Source organism: Cynocephalus volans, chromosome 5 (genome assembly GCF_027409185.1).
Source record: "Cynocephalus volans isolate mCynVol1 chromosome 5, mCynVol1.pri, whole genome shotgun sequence".
Taxonomy (NCBI): Eukaryota; Metazoa; Chordata; class Mammalia; order Dermoptera; family Cynocephalidae; genus Cynocephalus; species Cynocephalus volans.
The window spans coordinates 42,803,328-42,821,918 of NC_084464.1; the positions used below are offsets into that span (position 1 = coordinate 42,803,328).

The 18,591-nt window shown below is 48.0% G+C and overlaps 2 protein-coding genes across 3 annotated transcripts; one reads left to right on the forward strand and one right to left on the reverse strand.

The window, feature by feature from the left end:
* Window positions 1-249: 249 nt before the first annotated feature.
* On the reverse strand, window positions 250-10,424 carry GNL1 (G protein nucleolar 1 (putative)). 2 transcript variants are annotated; one of them, XM_063097002.1, is made up of 13 exons: window positions 10,189-10,424; window positions 9,359-10,061; window positions 8,774-8,939; window positions 8,275-8,411; window positions 7,963-8,114; window positions 7,774-7,845; window positions 6,522-6,729; window positions 6,268-6,363; window positions 5,650-5,844; window positions 1,643-1,821; window positions 1,403-1,565; window positions 972-1,112; window positions 250-592 (listed from the first exon to the last, which is right to left on the reverse strand). In XM_063097002.1, the coding sequence occupies exons 2-13, from the start codon at window positions 9,429-9,431 to the stop codon at window positions 351-353; spliced, it is 1,824 nt and encodes a 607-aa protein (XP_062953072.1). In that variant the 5' UTR covers window positions 9,432-10,061; window positions 10,189-10,424; the 3' UTR covers window positions 250-350. The 2 variants fall into 2 exon arrangements, with proteins under 2 accessions (XP_062953072.1, XP_062953073.1); XM_063097003.1 differs by lacking the exon at window positions 10,189-10,424 and having other exon boundaries at window positions 9,359-10,125.
* Window positions 10,344-15,949, forward strand: PRR3 (proline rich 3). Its single transcript, XM_063097004.1, is given in 5 exon segments — window positions 10,344-10,442; window positions 10,445-10,666; window positions 11,580-11,642; window positions 14,087-14,377; window positions 14,650-15,949. Coding segments are annotated over 5 exon segments (759 nt in total). The 5' UTR covers window positions 10,344-10,366; the 3' UTR covers window positions 14,757-15,949.
* Window positions 15,950-18,591: the final 2,642 nt, after the last annotated feature.

Below are 18,591 nucleotides of genomic sequence, written 5' to 3' on the forward strand. Positions count from 1 at the left end.
GGCACAAACTCCAAAGGGGCTGGGATTTAGACCTCCCCTCCTCATGTTGATAGTGGAATTCCTAAGTTGCAGAGTGGGACAGCAGGCAGAAAAAGCAAGTTTCAGGGCCTAAGAACCCACTGAAGTAACTTCTAAGAGAACTTTCCTTTACAAAAAGACTGCATGAAAAAAGAAGGAAGAGGAGAGAAGCCTCCCACAGCTGTCAGCCTGAAACAGCTGCTCTCACCTCATTTCATCTGGGGAAGGGGCTACAAAGCAGACAATCTTTATTCACAACCGGTGGCAAAGATACCCCCACGTCAGTCCAGAAGCAAAGATATTGGGTGGGGAAGATGGCACCAGGTGGGGATTCAGCACTCATCCTCACCCAGCAGGGCGTAAGGGTTTCGGGCAGCCAGGCTGGACCCTGGAGCTGCGGTTGGGGTGTCCTCATCCCCTTCTCCCTCTTCATCCGCATCTCGGTCCTCCTCTCCTTCTTCCTCACAGGAGCTGCTCAGCTCTTCCTCTTCCTCCTCTTCCTCATCTCCTGCCGGCCCCACTCTGCCCTGCAAAACCACCAGCTCCATGGTATCTGGATGAGACTCCCAGGTGCCTGGGGAACCAAAACAAGAAAAAGAATGGAGGAGAGTTTTAAGCAAGGAACTAAAGCCAGAGAAGGATGGGGAAGAGGCAAAGACTAGGAATAACAATAATTTTTGTAGCTGCTGACGGTCATTCATTCAACCTCCATGTGCAGAGCACTGAATAGAAACTTTGTAACACATCCATTTCAGTCTTCACAACCACCTTGCTAGGGGTCAATTATTACCCTCACTTCGCAGGTCAGGAAACCATCTCAGAGGCGTTAAATAACGCAGAGCTGGCTAATAGGTGCAGAATCCAGGTTTGACCCTCACTCAGTCTGGCAACAAAGCCCACACCCTTTTGCCTACACTATGGCAGGGGTTGGGTAAGACTATGTGTGCTCTGACCTTTCTGTTCACTGTAGCCTGGGGGATGAAAACACAGGCTGAGGCGGCCATCAACTGCCAGCCGCAGGAGACTGTTGGCTGCTCTGTACACATCGTTCCGAGCCGCCTTAGCTGTCTTGTAACCACGTTTCTCTGCCCAGGCTGGAGGGAGAAAAGAATAATGGGAAGGGAAGCCTGTTAACCAGGTACCAGTCACCCCACCCCCACTCCCATAACACAGTCCTTCCAGTTTCCCCAAAACATCCCAGGCCAGAGATCTTGCTGGCCCTGTAACAGAAATCTCGGGGTGAGTGGACAGCTGCTTCATCAATGGCAGAATCTGAGGAGAGGAACAGAGACAGGGCAGGGTAAAGGGTGAGGCCAGAGGCTGGCAAGTAAGGGAGGGCAGCTGAAACCAGGTGGGGAGGAGAAGCCAGGCACATGGAACTCACCTTCACAGATGTCCCAGGCACACCAGGGGTGTTCTGCTGAGGGGTCCTCAGACTCTGGGTGGCGCAGGTGAAGCAGGGCCTGCACAGGGATGCGGGAGGCCAGGTAGCCCACAGAAGTGTAGGGCTCCTGGATTTGGGCGATGGGGTAGATCCCTGCCAGAACCTGAGGGGAAATGAGCACTTAGCACCTTTCTCAATGTCCTACCTTCTCTTTCTCCCCTGTTCCCTCTGCCCTCATACCTGTAACTGCCTGGGCAGAAGAGAGGGGAAGATGAGGCCCGGGCAGTCACAGAGCTTCACGGAGGGGGTGAGAAAGTAGGTCTGAAAGTATCGGGTGTGGCCTGGGGTTCTGGAAACACTCACAACCTTCCGCCCCACCAGCCCGTTGATCAGTGAGGACTTTCCCACATTGGGGAAACCTGAGGAAGGCAAGGAAAAATAACATTTGACAGATCTTCACTCTGTGATGGGCTAGACTCAGTGTCATAGCTACAGATGAAAGGGGAACTAAGGCTCAGAAATTAAGGAAGCGGTATAACATTGCAAATTACAAATCGGGCTCTGGACTGCCAGGATTGAATCCTGGCCTCTCCACTTACCAGCTTTGTGACCTCAAGGCAATTTACCTAACTTTCTGAGCCTCTGTTTCCTCATTTTACAGCACAGATACCTTCTACCTCAGAGTGGTCACGATTAAATGAGATAACAAATACAACTGCGTGGGTCAGTGCCTGCAGTAGAGTGCCCAATACGAGTGATACGCATCTCATGCTAACTATCATGACTTGTCCAAGGAGAAGACCAGACGCCCTTGTCACTCTCTTCATCACCGCCACAACTTCATTCTGGCCAACTTTAACACCTGCACAGATCTCTTGGCCAGGACTCAGTACTCTCAGTGCCTGCATCTCACTTCCAAAGATGGTTGCCTTCACCCCACCTCAGCTACCCAGTCCTGTGGCCATACCCTGGACCCTGTCACTTCACCCTCCAAAATCTCAACTTCAAGCACCTCTCTCTGCCCTGACATCCCATCTTTTCAGCTCATTTACTCTGGCTCTTCCATTCCAAATCATTCTTCAACCCTGACCCTAGCACAGTAACACTGTGCGATACCCGGCTCATACCCTCACTTCCCTTCTTACCCAACTCAGATTCCATGATCCAGCTCGACAGCCAGTCCCATCCATAGACCTTGAACTCCCTGGTCCTGCCTCTCCCCTCCATCTTACTCACCCGGCAAAACCCCAACCCTGTAAAATGCACCTCTCTGCCCATCCAGCACCTCTTCCTGGGCAGCTAGCTGACTGTGGCTGAGAAAAGATGTACCACCGTGCTGACCACACTCCTTTACAACACACGAAGCATTTCCTTTCGAAAGGAGGAAGGGAGGAAGCAATTACCCTTTGACACCCCCCAACGAGCCCCATTTCTCTGTCCCCTTTATAGTAAAATTCCTTAAAAGACTTATTTATTTTTTGTCACCAGGTCTTCATATCATTTTCTTCGTGACTATGAACGGTAACATACACAAAAATGCACAGAACATAAATGTGCAGCCTAATAAACCCCACACCACCCAGCCCTGGGCCCGGGGTGTGTCACACTTCCTCAGAGGCCCCATCTATCCCTCTTGATCACAGTGCTCTCCCTCCGCACATGTCAGCCTTACCCTGACTTTAAGGAATTCCACTCCTTCTGTTTCTTTTTAGTTTATGATCTGCATATCCCTGAACAAAGCAGTTTAATTTCTCAGCTTTTGAACTTTATGCAAATGGAATTGTGCAGCACGGACGCTGGCTCCTTTTGCACAGTGTCATGTGAGGTTCCCCACATTGTTGCCTATTCTCTGGTGGGCCTATCCCAATCTGGCTCTTTCTCCCCACTCCACTGGAACCACTGGTCTTCACATTGCCAAGGCTGCTAAGCAAATCTGTTCTCCTCTCACTTGACCTGGCAGCGACATTGACATAGCTAATCCCTCCTTTCCTCTTCAAACACCTTTTCATTTGACTTCTGGGATACTCCCTTGGTTTTCCTCCTTCTTACTCTCCTTTGCCCAACTTCTAAATGCTGGCTTGCCCCATGGTTCAGTCCTTGGCCTCTTCTTCACCTACCTCCTCCTCTCATCCCATCCCATGGCTTTAAATACTATTTATACCCATCAGTGGCTCCCCAAATTTCAATCCCTCCCAAATCCAAGTCTCCAGTCCTCTTCTCTCCCCTAAGCTACAGATTACCTATACCCACTGCCTATTTGACATCTCCACTAGGAATATTTAAAAAGAATCTCAAATTTAGTTTCTGATTACCCTCCCCGCCCCAGCCCCTCCAAATCTGCTCCTCTCCCAGTCCTCTTATCTCAGTATTCCCAGTTACTCAGGACAAGAAAACCTGGAAGTCCTTCTCTATTCCTCACTTTTTCTTATGTGCCAAGTGCAAGCCACCACCAACCTCATTTTCTCTACCTTCAAAATATATTCTGTTTCTGACCCTTTCAGCACCTCCACCTGTACCACCCTACTCTAAGCAATTCTTATTTCTCCAATAGGCTAGTGGAATAGCCTCTGACTGCTCTCTCTGCTTCCTTTCTTGCTCACCCTCACCATTTATTCACCACTCAGTATGTAAACTTCCAAAAAAAGAAATCAGATCCTGTCATTCCCCTGCTCAAAACCTACGACTGGCTTCTCATGATATTAATAAAATCCTAAATGCCTGTCATAGGAACGGGACCCTACATGTGTGTCCCTGGCGACCTTCCTGACCTCATCTCCCATACTCTTTCCTGGTTTCCATACTCCACTCCCCCAGGCACTCTTGCTGATCCCAGATCACCAAGCTCATTCCCATCTCAAGACCCTTTCACTCACTGACCCCTGCCTTGCCAGACCCTTTCCCCATAGCTCCAAACAGCTCACTTTATCTCACTGTCCAGTTCTCTCCTAAGGGAGGTTTTCCCCGAGGACCCCTCCCTCCTAGTCACTCTCTATCCCCTTTCATTGCTTGATTTCCTTCATTTCCCCTAAATAATATGATTTCAGATCACGAATCTAGTTACTCACCAAAAAACAAGCTCTGTGAGTGTAGGGACCTTTCTGCCATTTTCACAGAAGCAAATCCCATCCCTAGAACAGCACTTGGCAACTAGTAGGTGCTCAGTATTTGTGGCATGGATAAATCAAAGAGAGCTGCAGGGAAATCCAAACTCAGGGCTGCCTGTGCCACAGCAAACACTCTCCCTAACACAGCACTCCAACAGAGATAAGTTAGTACAGAGGCTGCTGAGAGCAGAAACACAGGCCCTCTGTGAGGGACAGCCTAGGATCAATACTCAGGGGAGTGAAATGACTGGAAAGAGGAACAATCACTCAGAAGTAAGGCAGGTTTTTCCCAAGACAAAAAGGACACTGAAAGATGAGTTAGAGGCGCTTCCAAGGAGCCCAACTATCTACTCCATGCTCTTCAATTTCTTCTGGGCTGGGCCCTTTTTGTTTCCAATATCGTCTCAGATACAACTTTGCCAAGGTCTCTTCTCACCTCTCCTATTCAAAATGAAAAGGGACCCTGGGACTGGCTAATAACACCAAGATCCAGGGTTTGATCCCTGTACTGGCCAGCCACCAAAAAAAAAAAAAAAAAGTAAAGAAAAAAATAATAAAGTAAAGGGGCTCTGGGCCCTAATCAAACATTCCTTTTTGCCCCACTGACAGCCGAGACAAAGCTTTTAATTAAGGGGAGATTCCTCTTGACAACAGACTTAAAGGGTTAAGACCTGGAAGGAAACTACTTGCTGAGCTCCTGCTATGATTAAATGATCATTGTACTATGGACTAATTACTACAATCAAACAGTTAATATAAATAAATCACTTAGAACAGTACCTGGTACATAGTAAGCACCATACATGTGCTAAAATTTAACAATAGTTATTGTTATTACTATGATCACTACTCGTTGGGCATTGTTAGTCTCTCTCACCACTCCCTTTGTTCCTCACATCCATTCCTTTAATGGGTATCAATGTCCTCATTTTAAAAGTCTACGTAACTAAGACAGAGTAGCTAAATAACTTACTCCAGCTGAGAGGTGGAATTTACCTCCTCCACCTTGCCCACGACCACCAGCAGAGGTCGCCCCTCAGAGATCCTGGGGCCTAATGAGGCCTGATCTCCTTCCCTCTTTTCCAAATATTCAAACTCTGTACCTTCTGGGAGGCCACCAGGCATGATCCTCCGCTTCCTTACCCACACAGCCAATGGTCACCACTCCATCTTTGTAGTGCTCCCGAGTTGGGCCGGTTGGCTCCATTGTTGAATCAGTCTGTTGCTCCACCAGGACTGCTGGCCCATCTTCCTCTTCCTCCTCCTCCCCAGAGCCATTACCCCAGGTAGCCCCAGCCATATCCCGAGCAATCTTCTCCCGCCAGCTGCTCAAGTCCACTGTTCAGAGAAGGAGAAGATGAAGAAGATTCTCCCCAGGGCCACTGTATATGATGGCACAGACTGTGCACTGCACAGCTGATGTAATTAGCACCCTCTGGAATTGTACAGCACCAACCTGTACAACAGTGGGTGATAGCATCTCCCCAGCCTTCATTTGACCCCACCCTGGAATCATGCACACCTCTCTCTCTGAGTTTCTGAAAAGTACTGGGAAGACTGAAGGCAGAAAATCACTGAGGCTCCTGCCTACCTGCTGCTCTCTTCTCCCACCCAGTCAGTCCGCTCCTAATTCCATCCCCTGCCTGACCTGTCATGCACATCCATAATAGAGGGGTTGACTTTGAAAAAGGTGAGCAAAATGACTCCAGGCCTTGGGTCTCCCCCATGACCTCCCATAGCACCCCTCTAAGGGCCACATACCTTTCCCTGTGGTGATGGCTTCACATGCTCTCAGCAACTGCTCTGGGCCCAGAGCCCGAGTCCATCCTCTTCCCCGCCTCCGACTCTTCTTCAAGACTGAGATCAGAGGGCACAAAAGGGTTTGCACACAGGCTTATGTATGGGTTTACATCTTCCAGCACCCTTAGGCCCCCTAGTCAGCAAGCCTCTCTGTTCTCCCCTTTTTCCCCTGCCACCCCAACTCTCCCATGTTGCCCTCCTCATTGTCTACTCACCACTACTAGGGTCCTGTGGCGTGCGGGGGTCCCGAGGGAAAGAGGTGAAAAGGACGATGTGGAGCTGAGGATAGTGTTGGTGGAAATAATGCTTCCAGGCAACCACGAGAGCTGGTGGGGCCAGATCCACCTTGTTCAAGACCAGCACCAGAGCCAGCCCAAGTTCTCCCGTCACGTACTCATAAAGTGCTGGTGGGAAATTCACAACCTAGGACAGGGTTGGTAAGGGAATACAGCAATGAGAAGTCAACCAAGAGTTCTCTGTCTCCAGCTCCCCACTCACCAAGCACAACTCGGAGAAAGGGCCTTGGCAGTAGCAGATTCTGGGGCAAAAATGGTAAAGCAGCCAAACTGAACAAGGAAGACAATTCAGGGGTGAATAAAACCGTGTGTAAGTCTCAGGGAGTTTCCTACAGGTCATAATTAGAGATGAAAATGAACTGACAATAAGACAAGGAAACAGTGACACCAAGCACACTGAGGTAAAGGCTGGGATCAGGAACTGGGATGGGGGTTGGGGCAGAAACTAACATCTGTTTTTGTGTGCACACAACTGTACGTGTGTACACATGCATGTGTGTGTGCATGCAAGTATGTGCACATGTGTGCATGTTTTGTGTTAAGCATGTGTGACTATAACCATGTGAATGTGTCTGCATATATAGATATGCACATGCACACATGTATGTGACTGTGAGTATGTAAGTATATAAATCATTAAGGACCTCCAACCTAAATGTCCCCACAGACCTCCCTTTCTCCCATTGGAGGACAAGAGTGAAGTGGCAGATTCAGGATTCACACAGGGCAGTCCAGCAGTAGAGACTACAGCCTTAACCACTACCCTAGCATTCCAGGTGGGTTCTGTAGCAACTGATGTGGTGGTGCTAGAAAGACGAGATAAGGAAGAAAAGGCATTTTGGGTTGAGCAGGGGGAAGCCCTCAGCTGCCTTCATAGAGTCTCTGGAGCTCAACACTGGGACTTTCTATTGGTCTAGCTCTGGCAGGCTGGGAGACAGGACATGCAGGTTTTCATCAAAGGAAGTAAAGAACAGTCAGCTGGCCAGGAGAGGAGTAACAGGTTATGACAAGAGATGAATTAAAAACTGAGTTTCTCACTAGAAATCAGCACAGGGTAGAGTCTGGAAATAAAAAAAGGATACCTCTCTGTCTCCCAACCCCTGCCTCTGACCTTTGCCCCATAAGAACCTTCCTCTTCTTCTCCCTTGCCCACCCTCATCCCTGTACTCACTGGATGTCGGATATCAGTGATAAGTAAGACAATGTCAGACATCTCTAACACTCGCCACAGCTGCCTCCATGTCTGAAAAGACAAAATCAGTGGAACAGAACTTAAGCCCAGAGTCCCCTTCCAGCCTGACCCCAGACCAATTTGATCATGGGTCAATATGCCCCACTCCTGTCCCCACATCACTGTCACCTCCAGATTGTGTTCAAAGTAGCTGAGTTTCTCAGAGGTGTAAGACCCATGAATCTTCCCAAGATACTCCTGGAAGCTCCGTTCCTCCTGGCTCATTAGTTGCTCCTTGGTCATCTCATAGCTCCAAGGAGGACGTCGGGGAAAGTCCAGGACTGGGAGATCAGGAATAAGCACAAGTAAGTATGAGCACAGTCTCAGATTCAAATGTGCACCGGAGATCCCTCCTTCCTCACAGCCAGCTCTTACCCTTCTAAACTCCTTCCCCCAGCCCCACTGCCTGTCAAAACACCCAGATGTCTTACTCTCACTCACCTGACCCAGGCTGATAAACCTCCTGGATGTCCAGCTCCAGCACCTCAGCACTGACCGGCTGTAGCACTTGCTCCCGGGCTGCTCTCTTTCTCCTCTCCACCTCCTCCCGGCTGTCCCGCTCAAAATGCAACCGGTATCTAAGAGAACAAGGACCATGGCATCCAGTGCAATGCCATGGCCATGAACTCCCCTTTTGAGTAGACAATTTTGCCAAGCTTTCTTTCCAGAGTTGTTCAAGTCTCCCCTTTCAGTTGGCCTTCCCCTAGGTCCCTCTTTCAGGCAATATTCGCCGCCCCTCCCCCTCGCCCTTCTAAAAGTCAAACTCTCTCCAACCCATCTGGAACGCAGGATTGTGGCCCCAGAGAGCTGAGTGGCCAGCGGAGAACCGTGGCATCCCAGTCCCATCGCCCCAACTTCCAAGCAGCAGCCCACCTTCCCCCAATGCTCTGACTTCCGGGTAGGCGGGGAAGCCCGGGCCAGCGCCCCCTCCCACCCTCACCGATTTGGGTCGTAGCCTCGCGGACCCAGCCCCTGGGAAGGCTGCTGGTTGAGCCTGCGGATATGATGGGTCACAGATTCCCCGTCCGAGGTGTCGGTCTGCTCCTCCCGCCGTTCCCGGCTCCCGCTGCGGCTGTTGGAACTGGAGCGTAGCCCATCTTGAAGCCCTGCGGGGAGGGGCCGGTGACGCCAGTGCAGGCCGACTCTCAGGGGTCTTAAGACCCCCTCCCGGTCTGCCTGGCTCCCCTTCACCCGGCCTAACTTTTTTCGAGGCTCCGTCCTCCCAACCACCGTACCCAGGACCCTCCCGGAGGTGCGTGGGGGGTGTCACTCCTCCAGGGAGCTGCGGAGATGGATCCCAATTCGAACTGGAGGGATTCCCCTCCCCCAACTCTCCATCCTCCCCCATCCCTTCCAGATGTAGGGGGGCTGAGGTGGGAATATCCCCTCCGCGGTCTCCCGCGCGAGTCAGCGCGCGCGCGCCCACCACCCCCTCCCACGCCCCGCCGAGGTGCGGCGGGCACACCCCTCCTTCCAGATGTGCGGGAGCCCGAGCCCCGCCCCCTCCTCCTGCTCCCGCACTGACCTCTCTTCCGCTCCCGCTTGTCCTGCAACTGCTTCTTTTTCTGCTTCACGCTGAAGGGCTTCTTTCTCGGCATGGCCCGGACCAGTCACCTGGCCCGCCCTCCGCCGAGCTCCCGCCGCCTCAACTGACTCCCCCCGGCCCCCGCCGAAAGGGCCCAGGACCCTAGAGGAGGCGGGGCTATCAGGTGACGTCAGCGGGCGGGCCCGACCGACTATCCGCGGCTGCCGGGTTGGGAGGCGGACTGAGGAAATATAGTCACTTCCCTCTGGCAGCGAGGCGAGAGGATGATGCGGAGTGGGCTACCGACGCATGAGAGCCAGTGGCACCGAGAGGACGCAGAAGCGGCGAGGAAGGAGGCGCGCGTGGGAGGATCGGGCTAACTCCGTCACAGACGCTACCAACTCGCGCTCGGAGGAGGGGTGACGCGTGTCATCACTACCTCGCGCTCCCGAGAGACGCTACCACTCACCTGGAGGGGGCGGTAGAGCGGAGGACGGGTCCCACTACCTTAGGGACAGGGCGGAGTGGACAGGCTGAAGCTACACTACCAACCCGGGGGCTTGACCTTAGCGGCAAGCCGAGACTGCGCGTCCCGGGAGTAAAGCCAGGTTGCTGGGCTACACTGGGGGCATCGTCAGAGGTCTGGAGAGGCGGTTGGAGGTTCTGAAGGGTCCTGGGCGCCAACCTGCTGGGACTCAAATTCCTGTGGGAACGATAAGGAGTAGGTTTACAGACAATAAGTGCAAGCGCGGGCGGGAAGGGAAACCCAGGCGGGACAAGGACTTTTGAAGGGAGGTCAGAGGGCAAGAAGTTGTGCCTGCAGCTGTTACCGTAGTAACCGGGGACCGGATGTGGCGATCTTACGGTGCGACAGCCCTCTCAGGCCTTCTGGCCGAGAGCCTGTCGACTCCGGCACTCGTGCGTTCAGCGAGGGAAGAAGCGAGGAATATTTTTAAGCATTTATAGGAACGCGCGCGGCAAAGGGAAGGTTTGAGGTTGCTGCCACGCATGGCAGAAATGGAGGGAGGCAGTTTACATGAGAATGCGGCCGCGGGAAAGGTTCGCCGCAGCCTTCCGGAAGTGGAATGCGGGAGCCTCAGCCTCACAGCCCACCGGCCCCCCGGAAGCGGAAACAGTATCCCAGCGTGCCCCTTCCTCATTGCCCTCCAAATCCCGCTGCAGCCATTGCTGCAGCCACGATGCCTAAACGAAAGAAGCAGAATCAGCAGCAGCCACCACCGCATCAGCAGCAGCCCCCGCTGCCCGAGCGGGAAGAGACTGGAGATGAGGAGGATGGGAGTCCCATCGGTGAGGGGCCAGGGAGGGATGTGCACATGCCTGTCATCCGGTCCGGGCAAGGGGCTAGGGGCTGATAAGATGCGGGGGAGGGGACTGTAACGAAGGAGGAAGGGCTCACGTGCTGGGGCGGGGTCGGGGGAGCTGTCCCAGACAGAGCCTTGAAGAGGAGTTCTCTGACTGAAACTATCAACCTCAATCCGGCGGCCAAACCTTTCTAGAGAAGGCGGGGGAGGAAAGGATAAAGAGCTCGTATGCGCAGCCGCAGAACGGCCTGCGAGAAGGGCCGTAGAGATGTTGCAGATTGTGATGACTGGAATGACCATTTTTGACCAGACTTTTCACCGGGAAGGTGGACGTGCAGCTTTCTCTAAGCCACTCCCTCGGGGGAGGGGGAGGAGAAAAGAGCTATTTGATTGGCCAGCAGTTAAGGTAAGAGATTGGATTAGCCCTGAATCACCTGGGTTGTTTTGGAAAGCAGCACTGTAAGGGAAAGAGAAAGTTGTCAGAATCCTTCCTGCAACAACCTCTTTGAGTCTCCGCGTTTGTTTGTTTGTTTGTTTTCAAAGATGACCAGTAAGGGGATCTTAACCCTTGACTTGGTGTTGTCAGCACCACGCTCTCCCAAGTGAGCAAACCGGCCATCCCTATATAGGGATCTGAACCTGCGGCCTTGGTGTTATCAGCACCACACTCTCCCAACTAAGCCACGGGCCGGCCCTGAGTCTCCACTTTATTGCAAACCCTGAAACAGCTTTGCAGAGGAATAGGTAGATAGATGAGATGAAAACTGGTAACACTGCTGAGAATATACCTGACTGTACTGGTTGAATTAAGAAATGAGTAATAGAATAAAAACACTTAAGAACAGGATCATCAGTCCTTTAATTCATTCTGATGACCATATTTTCATGTCTTTTCTTAGGACCACCCAGCCTTCTGGGCCCTCCTCCCATGGCCAATGGAAAGCCTGGTGACCCCAAGTCAGGTGAGAAGGAAGGGGCCCTGATTCTCATATCAGGTCTTGGAGAGAGGACAAGGGAGGGAGTAAAACCCAGGAAGGACTTAAAATCAAGAGATCAGGGATTCCGTACCTAAATAAATGGAGAGAGGTTGTATATTCATAGATTGGAAAATTCAATGTTGTAAAAGTGTCAGTTCTTCTCAAATTGATTTAAAGATTCAGTGCATTCTCAGTCAGAATCCCTACAATGTTTTTATGGAAGTAAACATTCTACAGTATTATATAGATATTCAAAGTATCAGGGTCAGAGACTGCCAAAACAGTCTTGAAGTGGGAGGGCTTATCTGAGTCAAGACTTACTGTAAAGCTACAGTAGTTAGGACACAGTGGTTTTGGCACACTGACAGACCTATAAGTCAATAGAACAGTGTAAAGAGTCCAAAATAGGCCCACACATATATGGACACTTCATTTATGATAAAGATAGAACTGAAAAGGTGGTCTTTTCAGTAAATGATGCTGGATCAATTAGATATTCATGTGAAAAAAAATGAAATTTGACCTTCTACTCATACCATATACAAACATTAATACCGAGTGAACTGTAGATCTAAATGTGGAAGGTAAAACAATAATTTTCTAGAAAATAAATGTATTTTCATAGTCTTACAACAGAGTAGCTAAGAGTATTTAAACAGACAAGAAATACACATATACACACTAACCATAAAGGAAATTGATAAATTGAACTACATTAGAAAATATAAACTTCTATCTGTTCCTTCCAAACACTGTTGAAAAGAAAGAAAAGAAAAAGGAAATATAAACTTCTATTATCAAATGACATCATTAAGAAATTAACAGGAAGCCATAGAGTAGAAGATATTTGCAACTAATATAACCAATAAAGAGCTCATATCCAGAATATATAAAGAACTCTTCCAAACAACCCAGTAGAAAAATTGGCAAAAGACTAGAACAGAGACCTTATAAAAATGGAAGTCTGAATGGACAAAAAAATGTGAATACTTAACATCATTAATTGTTAAATAAATGCAAAATAAAACACACCACTTTGAAATTGGAATTCTTGTACGCTGTTGGTGGGATTGTAAAATGATTCAATCATTGTGGAAAACAGTATGGGCGTTCCTCAAAAAATTAAAAATAGAACTACCATGTGATCCAGCAGTCCCACTTCTGGGTATATATCCAAAAAAATTGAAAACAGGGTCTTGAGGAGATGTTTGCACGCTGATGTTTGTAGTAGCACTATTCACAATAACCAAGTGGTGGAAGCAACCCACATGTCCATTGACAGAAGAATTGATGTACATACAATGGAATATTATTCAGCTTTATAACGGAAGAAAATGCTGTCACATACTACGAAGATGAACCTTGAGGACATTATGCTCAGTGAAATAAACTGGTCACAAAAAACAAATACTGTGTGATTCCATTTATATGAGGTGTGTAAAGTGAAATTAATAGAAACGGAATGGTGGTTACCAGGAGGGGGACGAAGGAAAGGGAGTTGTTTAATGGACACAGAGTTTCAGTCTTGCAAGATAGAAAAGTCCTGGAGATCTGTTTCATAACAATATGAATATACTTAACACTGCTGATCTGTACACTTAAAAACAGTTAAGATGGTGAATTTTATGGTTTTTTTACCACAATAAAAAGCAAACAAAAAACCCATTACTTTTCATACTTACCAGATGACAAAATGAAAAAGATTGACAATACTAAATGTTGTTGAGGTTGTGGAACAACTACTGGTAGGAATGTCAATTGGTTCAACCACTTTTTTAAAAAAAGTTTGACACTGTTTATTAAACTTGAGTATACATACACTCTATGACTCAGCAGTACCCCTAATACGTATATACTCAACAGAAATGCATATATGTGTATAACAAAGACATGTATAAAAATGTCCATAGCAGCATTTTTCATTATAGCCCCAAACTGGATACCACTCCCGTGGTCATCATCAGTAGAATGGATAAATTATTTTATATGCATGCAATGGGATACTACACTGCAATGAAAATTAATGAACTGCTGCTACAGGCAACCTGGATGAATCTTATAAACATGATGTTGAGCTAAAGGAGCCAGACACAAAAGAATGCAGACTATGATTCCATTTATGCAAAGGTCAAGAACAGGCAAAAACTAACTTATGGTGATAGAAGTCAGGATAGTGGTTTCCTTTGGGAAGGAGGGTGGGGTAGTGAGGGGAGGAGCATGGGTAGGTCATTTACAGTGCTAATAAGGCTCTCTCTTCACCTGTATGGTGGAAGCACGGGTGTGTTTACTTTGTGATAACTGAATTGTGTAATAAAATTGGTGTATCTTTATGTATGCTGTACTTCAATAAAAAGAGGAGAAAAAAATCAGAGCTGCTGTTTCAGGATTAAGCTGCACATTGGTCACCTTTCTGTGTCTTTTTCTCTCAGCCCTTCACAGAGGTCCTCCAGGATCAAGGGGTCCGATGATTCCACCACTGCTGAGTCTCCCACCTCCTCTCCGGGGTAGAGGCCCAATTCGGGGAGGCCTCGGGCCTAGGTCTGGCCCGTACGGTCGTGGCTGGTGGGGAGTCAGTGCTGAACCTCCTTTTCCGGGTCCAGGCCATGGGGGTCCCTCCAGGGGAAGCTTTCATAAAGAGCAGAGAAACCCTCGAAGGCTCAAAAGCTGGTCTCTTATCAAGAATACCTGCCCACCCAAGGATGATCCCCAGATTATGGAAGGTGAGGTTCATTTTGTTATGCCTGTATACATTTAATACCCATTACTCCCAGAGTGACCTAATTCCCAGGATGTCAGTGACTTCTCCTTTGGGCTATCCTTTTTCCTTTAGAAGTGGGAATAGACCTGAATGTTTTTTCTCCCAGGAGACTCATTCTAAAATACTTGGAAAAGGCAGGGAATAGGAAATCTGACTTCCTTCTCTATCTCTGCTTTTCATTATATCTTCTTTCTTATTTTAATTTTTAACTACCCAGTTTTCTCTTGTTCACAGACAAATCCGACCGCCCTGTTTGCCGACACTTTGCCAAAAAGGGCCACTGTCGATATGAGGACCTCTGTGCCTTCTACCACCCAGGCGTCAATGGACCTCCTCTGTGAGGCTGTGCCTTCCCATCCAGGCTGGAAGGAGCCCTCTGTGACCTAGTGGCCATGTATTTCCCTGTGGCCCTATGATGGCTACTGCAAGGCTCTTCCACCCAACACCCTTAGTGACACACCCACCCTCATCTACCATCTCCCCCATTTGGGGTCCAAAGTTGTGTTTCATCAAGGTGCGCGGTGTGTGCGTTTTCTTCTGATCCAGCCTCCAGAGACTCGCCTTCTGGACCCCATCTTTGCTCCATTTAACTGCCTCCCAGATCTCCCTCGCCAAATGACTGCTAAACAGGAAACCTCTTTGGTGCTGTTTCTTGTGCATCGTCTACCCAACCCCAGTATTGCCCTTGATTCCTGAGAGCCCTGGAGCGGTTTCCAACCATTCCCTTCTGGCTGCTTGTTTTAAGTCTTTTTTATGTGACATCCCCTACCCCCGATGTTGTCAGCTGCTCGTGAAACTCACCAGGTTTTCTAACCTAGAATCAAGTGTGGGTGACTGGTACAGAGTTACTCCCTGAAAGGCCACTCTCCTTGCTTTTGGATTTTGTAGTTTCTCTGTCAGTAGCATGATCCCCACCACTATGGTCTGTGATCACTGTGCTTTGTGAAACTGTGCATCCCCTCATAGCCTTTCTCAGTGTCTGTGGCATTTTTGTGACTTCCCGACACTAGAATAAGTTTTTCCGCCAAAATGAGCAAGGCTCTTGGTGCCCTCTAGACTTTCCCTACTTCCCAACACAGGAGGATTATGAAACCTTCCACAAGACTGCCTCCCTGGACCTCCCCATTCTCCTGGTGTTGGTTATTTTGGGTCTGACACAGGCCCATGAGATGTCTTTTAAAGCCTCTGGTGGGCCTACCCTACTACCTAGCTCCTCCAGCCCATTTAGTTCAACTATATCATTGTGAGGCCACCAGCCCTTTCATTTGAATTCTGTGAATCTCCACCTGGCCTATCTTTGGGTGGAACCTGGACAGTACTGTTGCCCTCTTTCAACCCTCTTCCCCTACATCCCTGGCACTGGTTGTTTTCTGTGAAAACCTCAGTGAACAGGTTCAGTTTTGAACTGGCCCTGAGGAAATGGGTCAGGAGTTGTGTGGGCAAGAGGGACGGATGAGAGCCGTTGGAGAACTGAGAATGAGTTTTTTTTCTTTTTAACTTTTTTTTATATTAGTAATAAACGCAGTGGAAACAAGCATTTTCTTTAATCCCTGTGTTCCAGTCATCTCTGGCGGTACAGATGAGGCCTGATTGGTTAGCTTACTCTTTTTTTTTTTTTTTTTTTGGTGGCTGGCCAGTATGGAAATTCAATTACTCTTTATTTAGTTCATACGCAGTGATGGTGGAGAATGGCAAGGCTTAAGTTTCTTCAAGTCAAAGAACTATTGGGATTCCATTAGCCTGTAGGCATCATCAGACCAAACTGCATTGTGTTCAAGGGCAAAGTTTTGTAGGAAAAAGAAAAGGCCAGGTATCTGTGGAGTAATTTTTAAACATTTTACCTTGTTTGTAGGTTTGGTGTTTATGGAGTGGTAATGATGAAGCAGTCTCTCAACAAATATTGGTGGAGCACTTGTGGGCCAGGCAAAATACTAGGCACTAGAGATAACTGAGAGCCAAAACTAATAAATTTGAAAAGTTAAGGAGAAGACACATTCACCAAATAATGACAAATACATGTAAAGTTACACCTGTCAAAAGTGCTGTGAAGAAGACGTGGTGAGAGTGTAATAAAAGGTGTCTGGGAAGGAAATGACAGCTGAAAGAAGCTGAAGGATAAGTGTCAGGTGGGGCAGGAGTGTAGTCCAGGCAAGGGTATTTGCTAAGAGACCTAGGGGAATAAGAACAAGAAATCTAGGGAAAGAGTGGAAGATGAGACAGGGAGAGGAGCTAGACCACTCAGGACCTTGCAGAATGTAAGGATTTGGTACTTTTCTTAAGAAAAGCCTTTGAAGAGTTATAGGCAGATGAATATCATGGATTAGGTTGGTTTTGCAAACAGATCAACTGCATTGAGAGGGCTAGGCTTGGAACTGAAGGTTTGAAGGTTACTTCGGTGGTACAGGTGAGCCACAGTGGTGGTGTAGATTTGGGTAGTGGAGTTGGAGATAAGTGGACATACAGAAATGACAGGTCAAAATCAGAGTATTTTAGGTTTCTCTGGGTGTTTCTGGCTTACATAACTAAGTGCCATTTAAATAGAAAGGTATTGGAAGGAAACAAGCAGAATGCCAGTAATTTGCTTTTGGTTTGGTTGAGTCTGAGCTGCCTTTTAAGATATCGAAGTAGAGATATCAAGTAGGTAGTTGGATATACATGTTTTGGTATTCAGATTAGAATCAGTTATCTGCATATAGGTGGTGTTTGAACCCATGAGCATTCATTCACTTTGCAAGTTTTAAGCACGAATTATGTCCCAGTATATCAGATTTAAGTTCAGTTGTAACAGAAACCCGAAATTAGTCTTTTTTTTTTTTTTTTTTTTTTTAAAAGATGACCGGTAAGGGGATCTTAACCCTTGACTTGGTGTTGTCAGCACCACACTCAGCCAGTGAGCGAACCGGCCATCCGTATATGGGATCCGAACCCGGGGCCTTGGTGTTATCAGCACCGCACTCTACCGAGTGAGCCACGGGCCGGCCCCCGAAATTAGTCTTAAACAAGATAGAAGTTTAGTTCAGAAGTCAAGGGGTAGACAGTCCAAAGCATGTGTACAATCATGCCACCACAAGGTCCTCAGGTATTCAGAAACCCAAAGCTCAACTTTTCAGCTCTGCAATCCCTGATCAAACACCTATTCACAGTCCAAAGTGAAGCTATAGCTTCCTCATCCACATTCAAAGCCTCAAGATGGAGGAAGGGCAGAAGACACCAGTTGTCTGGGAGGAAATTTACTCAAAGTTAATGCACAGCTCTTCTACTTGTATGCCACTGCCCATAACTTAGTTCTTTGGAAAAGTACTCTTTGTTCAGGCAGCCATGAGCTAAGCGAAATACCAGGGGCTTTCAGCTGGTAAACATATTAGGGTAGGATGAACAGCATCTACCCGCCACTCACTATGATAAAATTTGGGGATGCAATAGAGAGTAAGATGTAAAGATGTCCATGCCCTCCAGCTGGAGACCACCAGGATCACACCTACGGTCAAACAAAGTTGGGTTTAAGAACTCTGCAGAAGTTATTAATAGATAGTTAGGATTAGGTTTTGTGTGAGGTGATTTCAAAGAAGAGGGGAATCATTCTGGTTTGTGTGCTGTCAGGAAGCAGGGGCAATTCTATGATTTCACATTCTTATAAATCTTATCTAGAAGGAGGGAGGAATGAAATAGGCTACAGCTATAATGTAAAAACAGCCATCACTCATTTTAGCCAAGAGAGAGCTGCTTGGTATTTTGTGGTTTGCACAGTGACCTTGTTTTTGTCTTTGCTTAGACAAGGTTATGAAGTTCGTCTTACTTTACAATCTGTGAGATTATGTTCAATAAAAGAGCACCATAGCCTAGCTGTTAGTGTCAAGCCAGTTCCCAGTTGTCAGAGGCTGCTTTTCTCAAAAATAAACAAATAGATAATTACAGGTTATGGTAAATGATGTGAAAGAAATAATGGAGTAAGTGAATAGAAAACAATGGTTGGGTGGCCACTCGAAACATGGTGGTTAGGATAGACCCCTGAAGAATTTGTAGCTGAAATCACTTGGGAGGGGAATGTCAAGTGGAAAGAAGAGAGGGCCCAGGACTTAGCCTTGAGTAACTCTGACATTTAATGGCTGAGCCAAGGACAAGGAGACTGAGAAGGGATGCCTGAGAGACAAAGATTGCAGAGTGTGGCATGGTCTG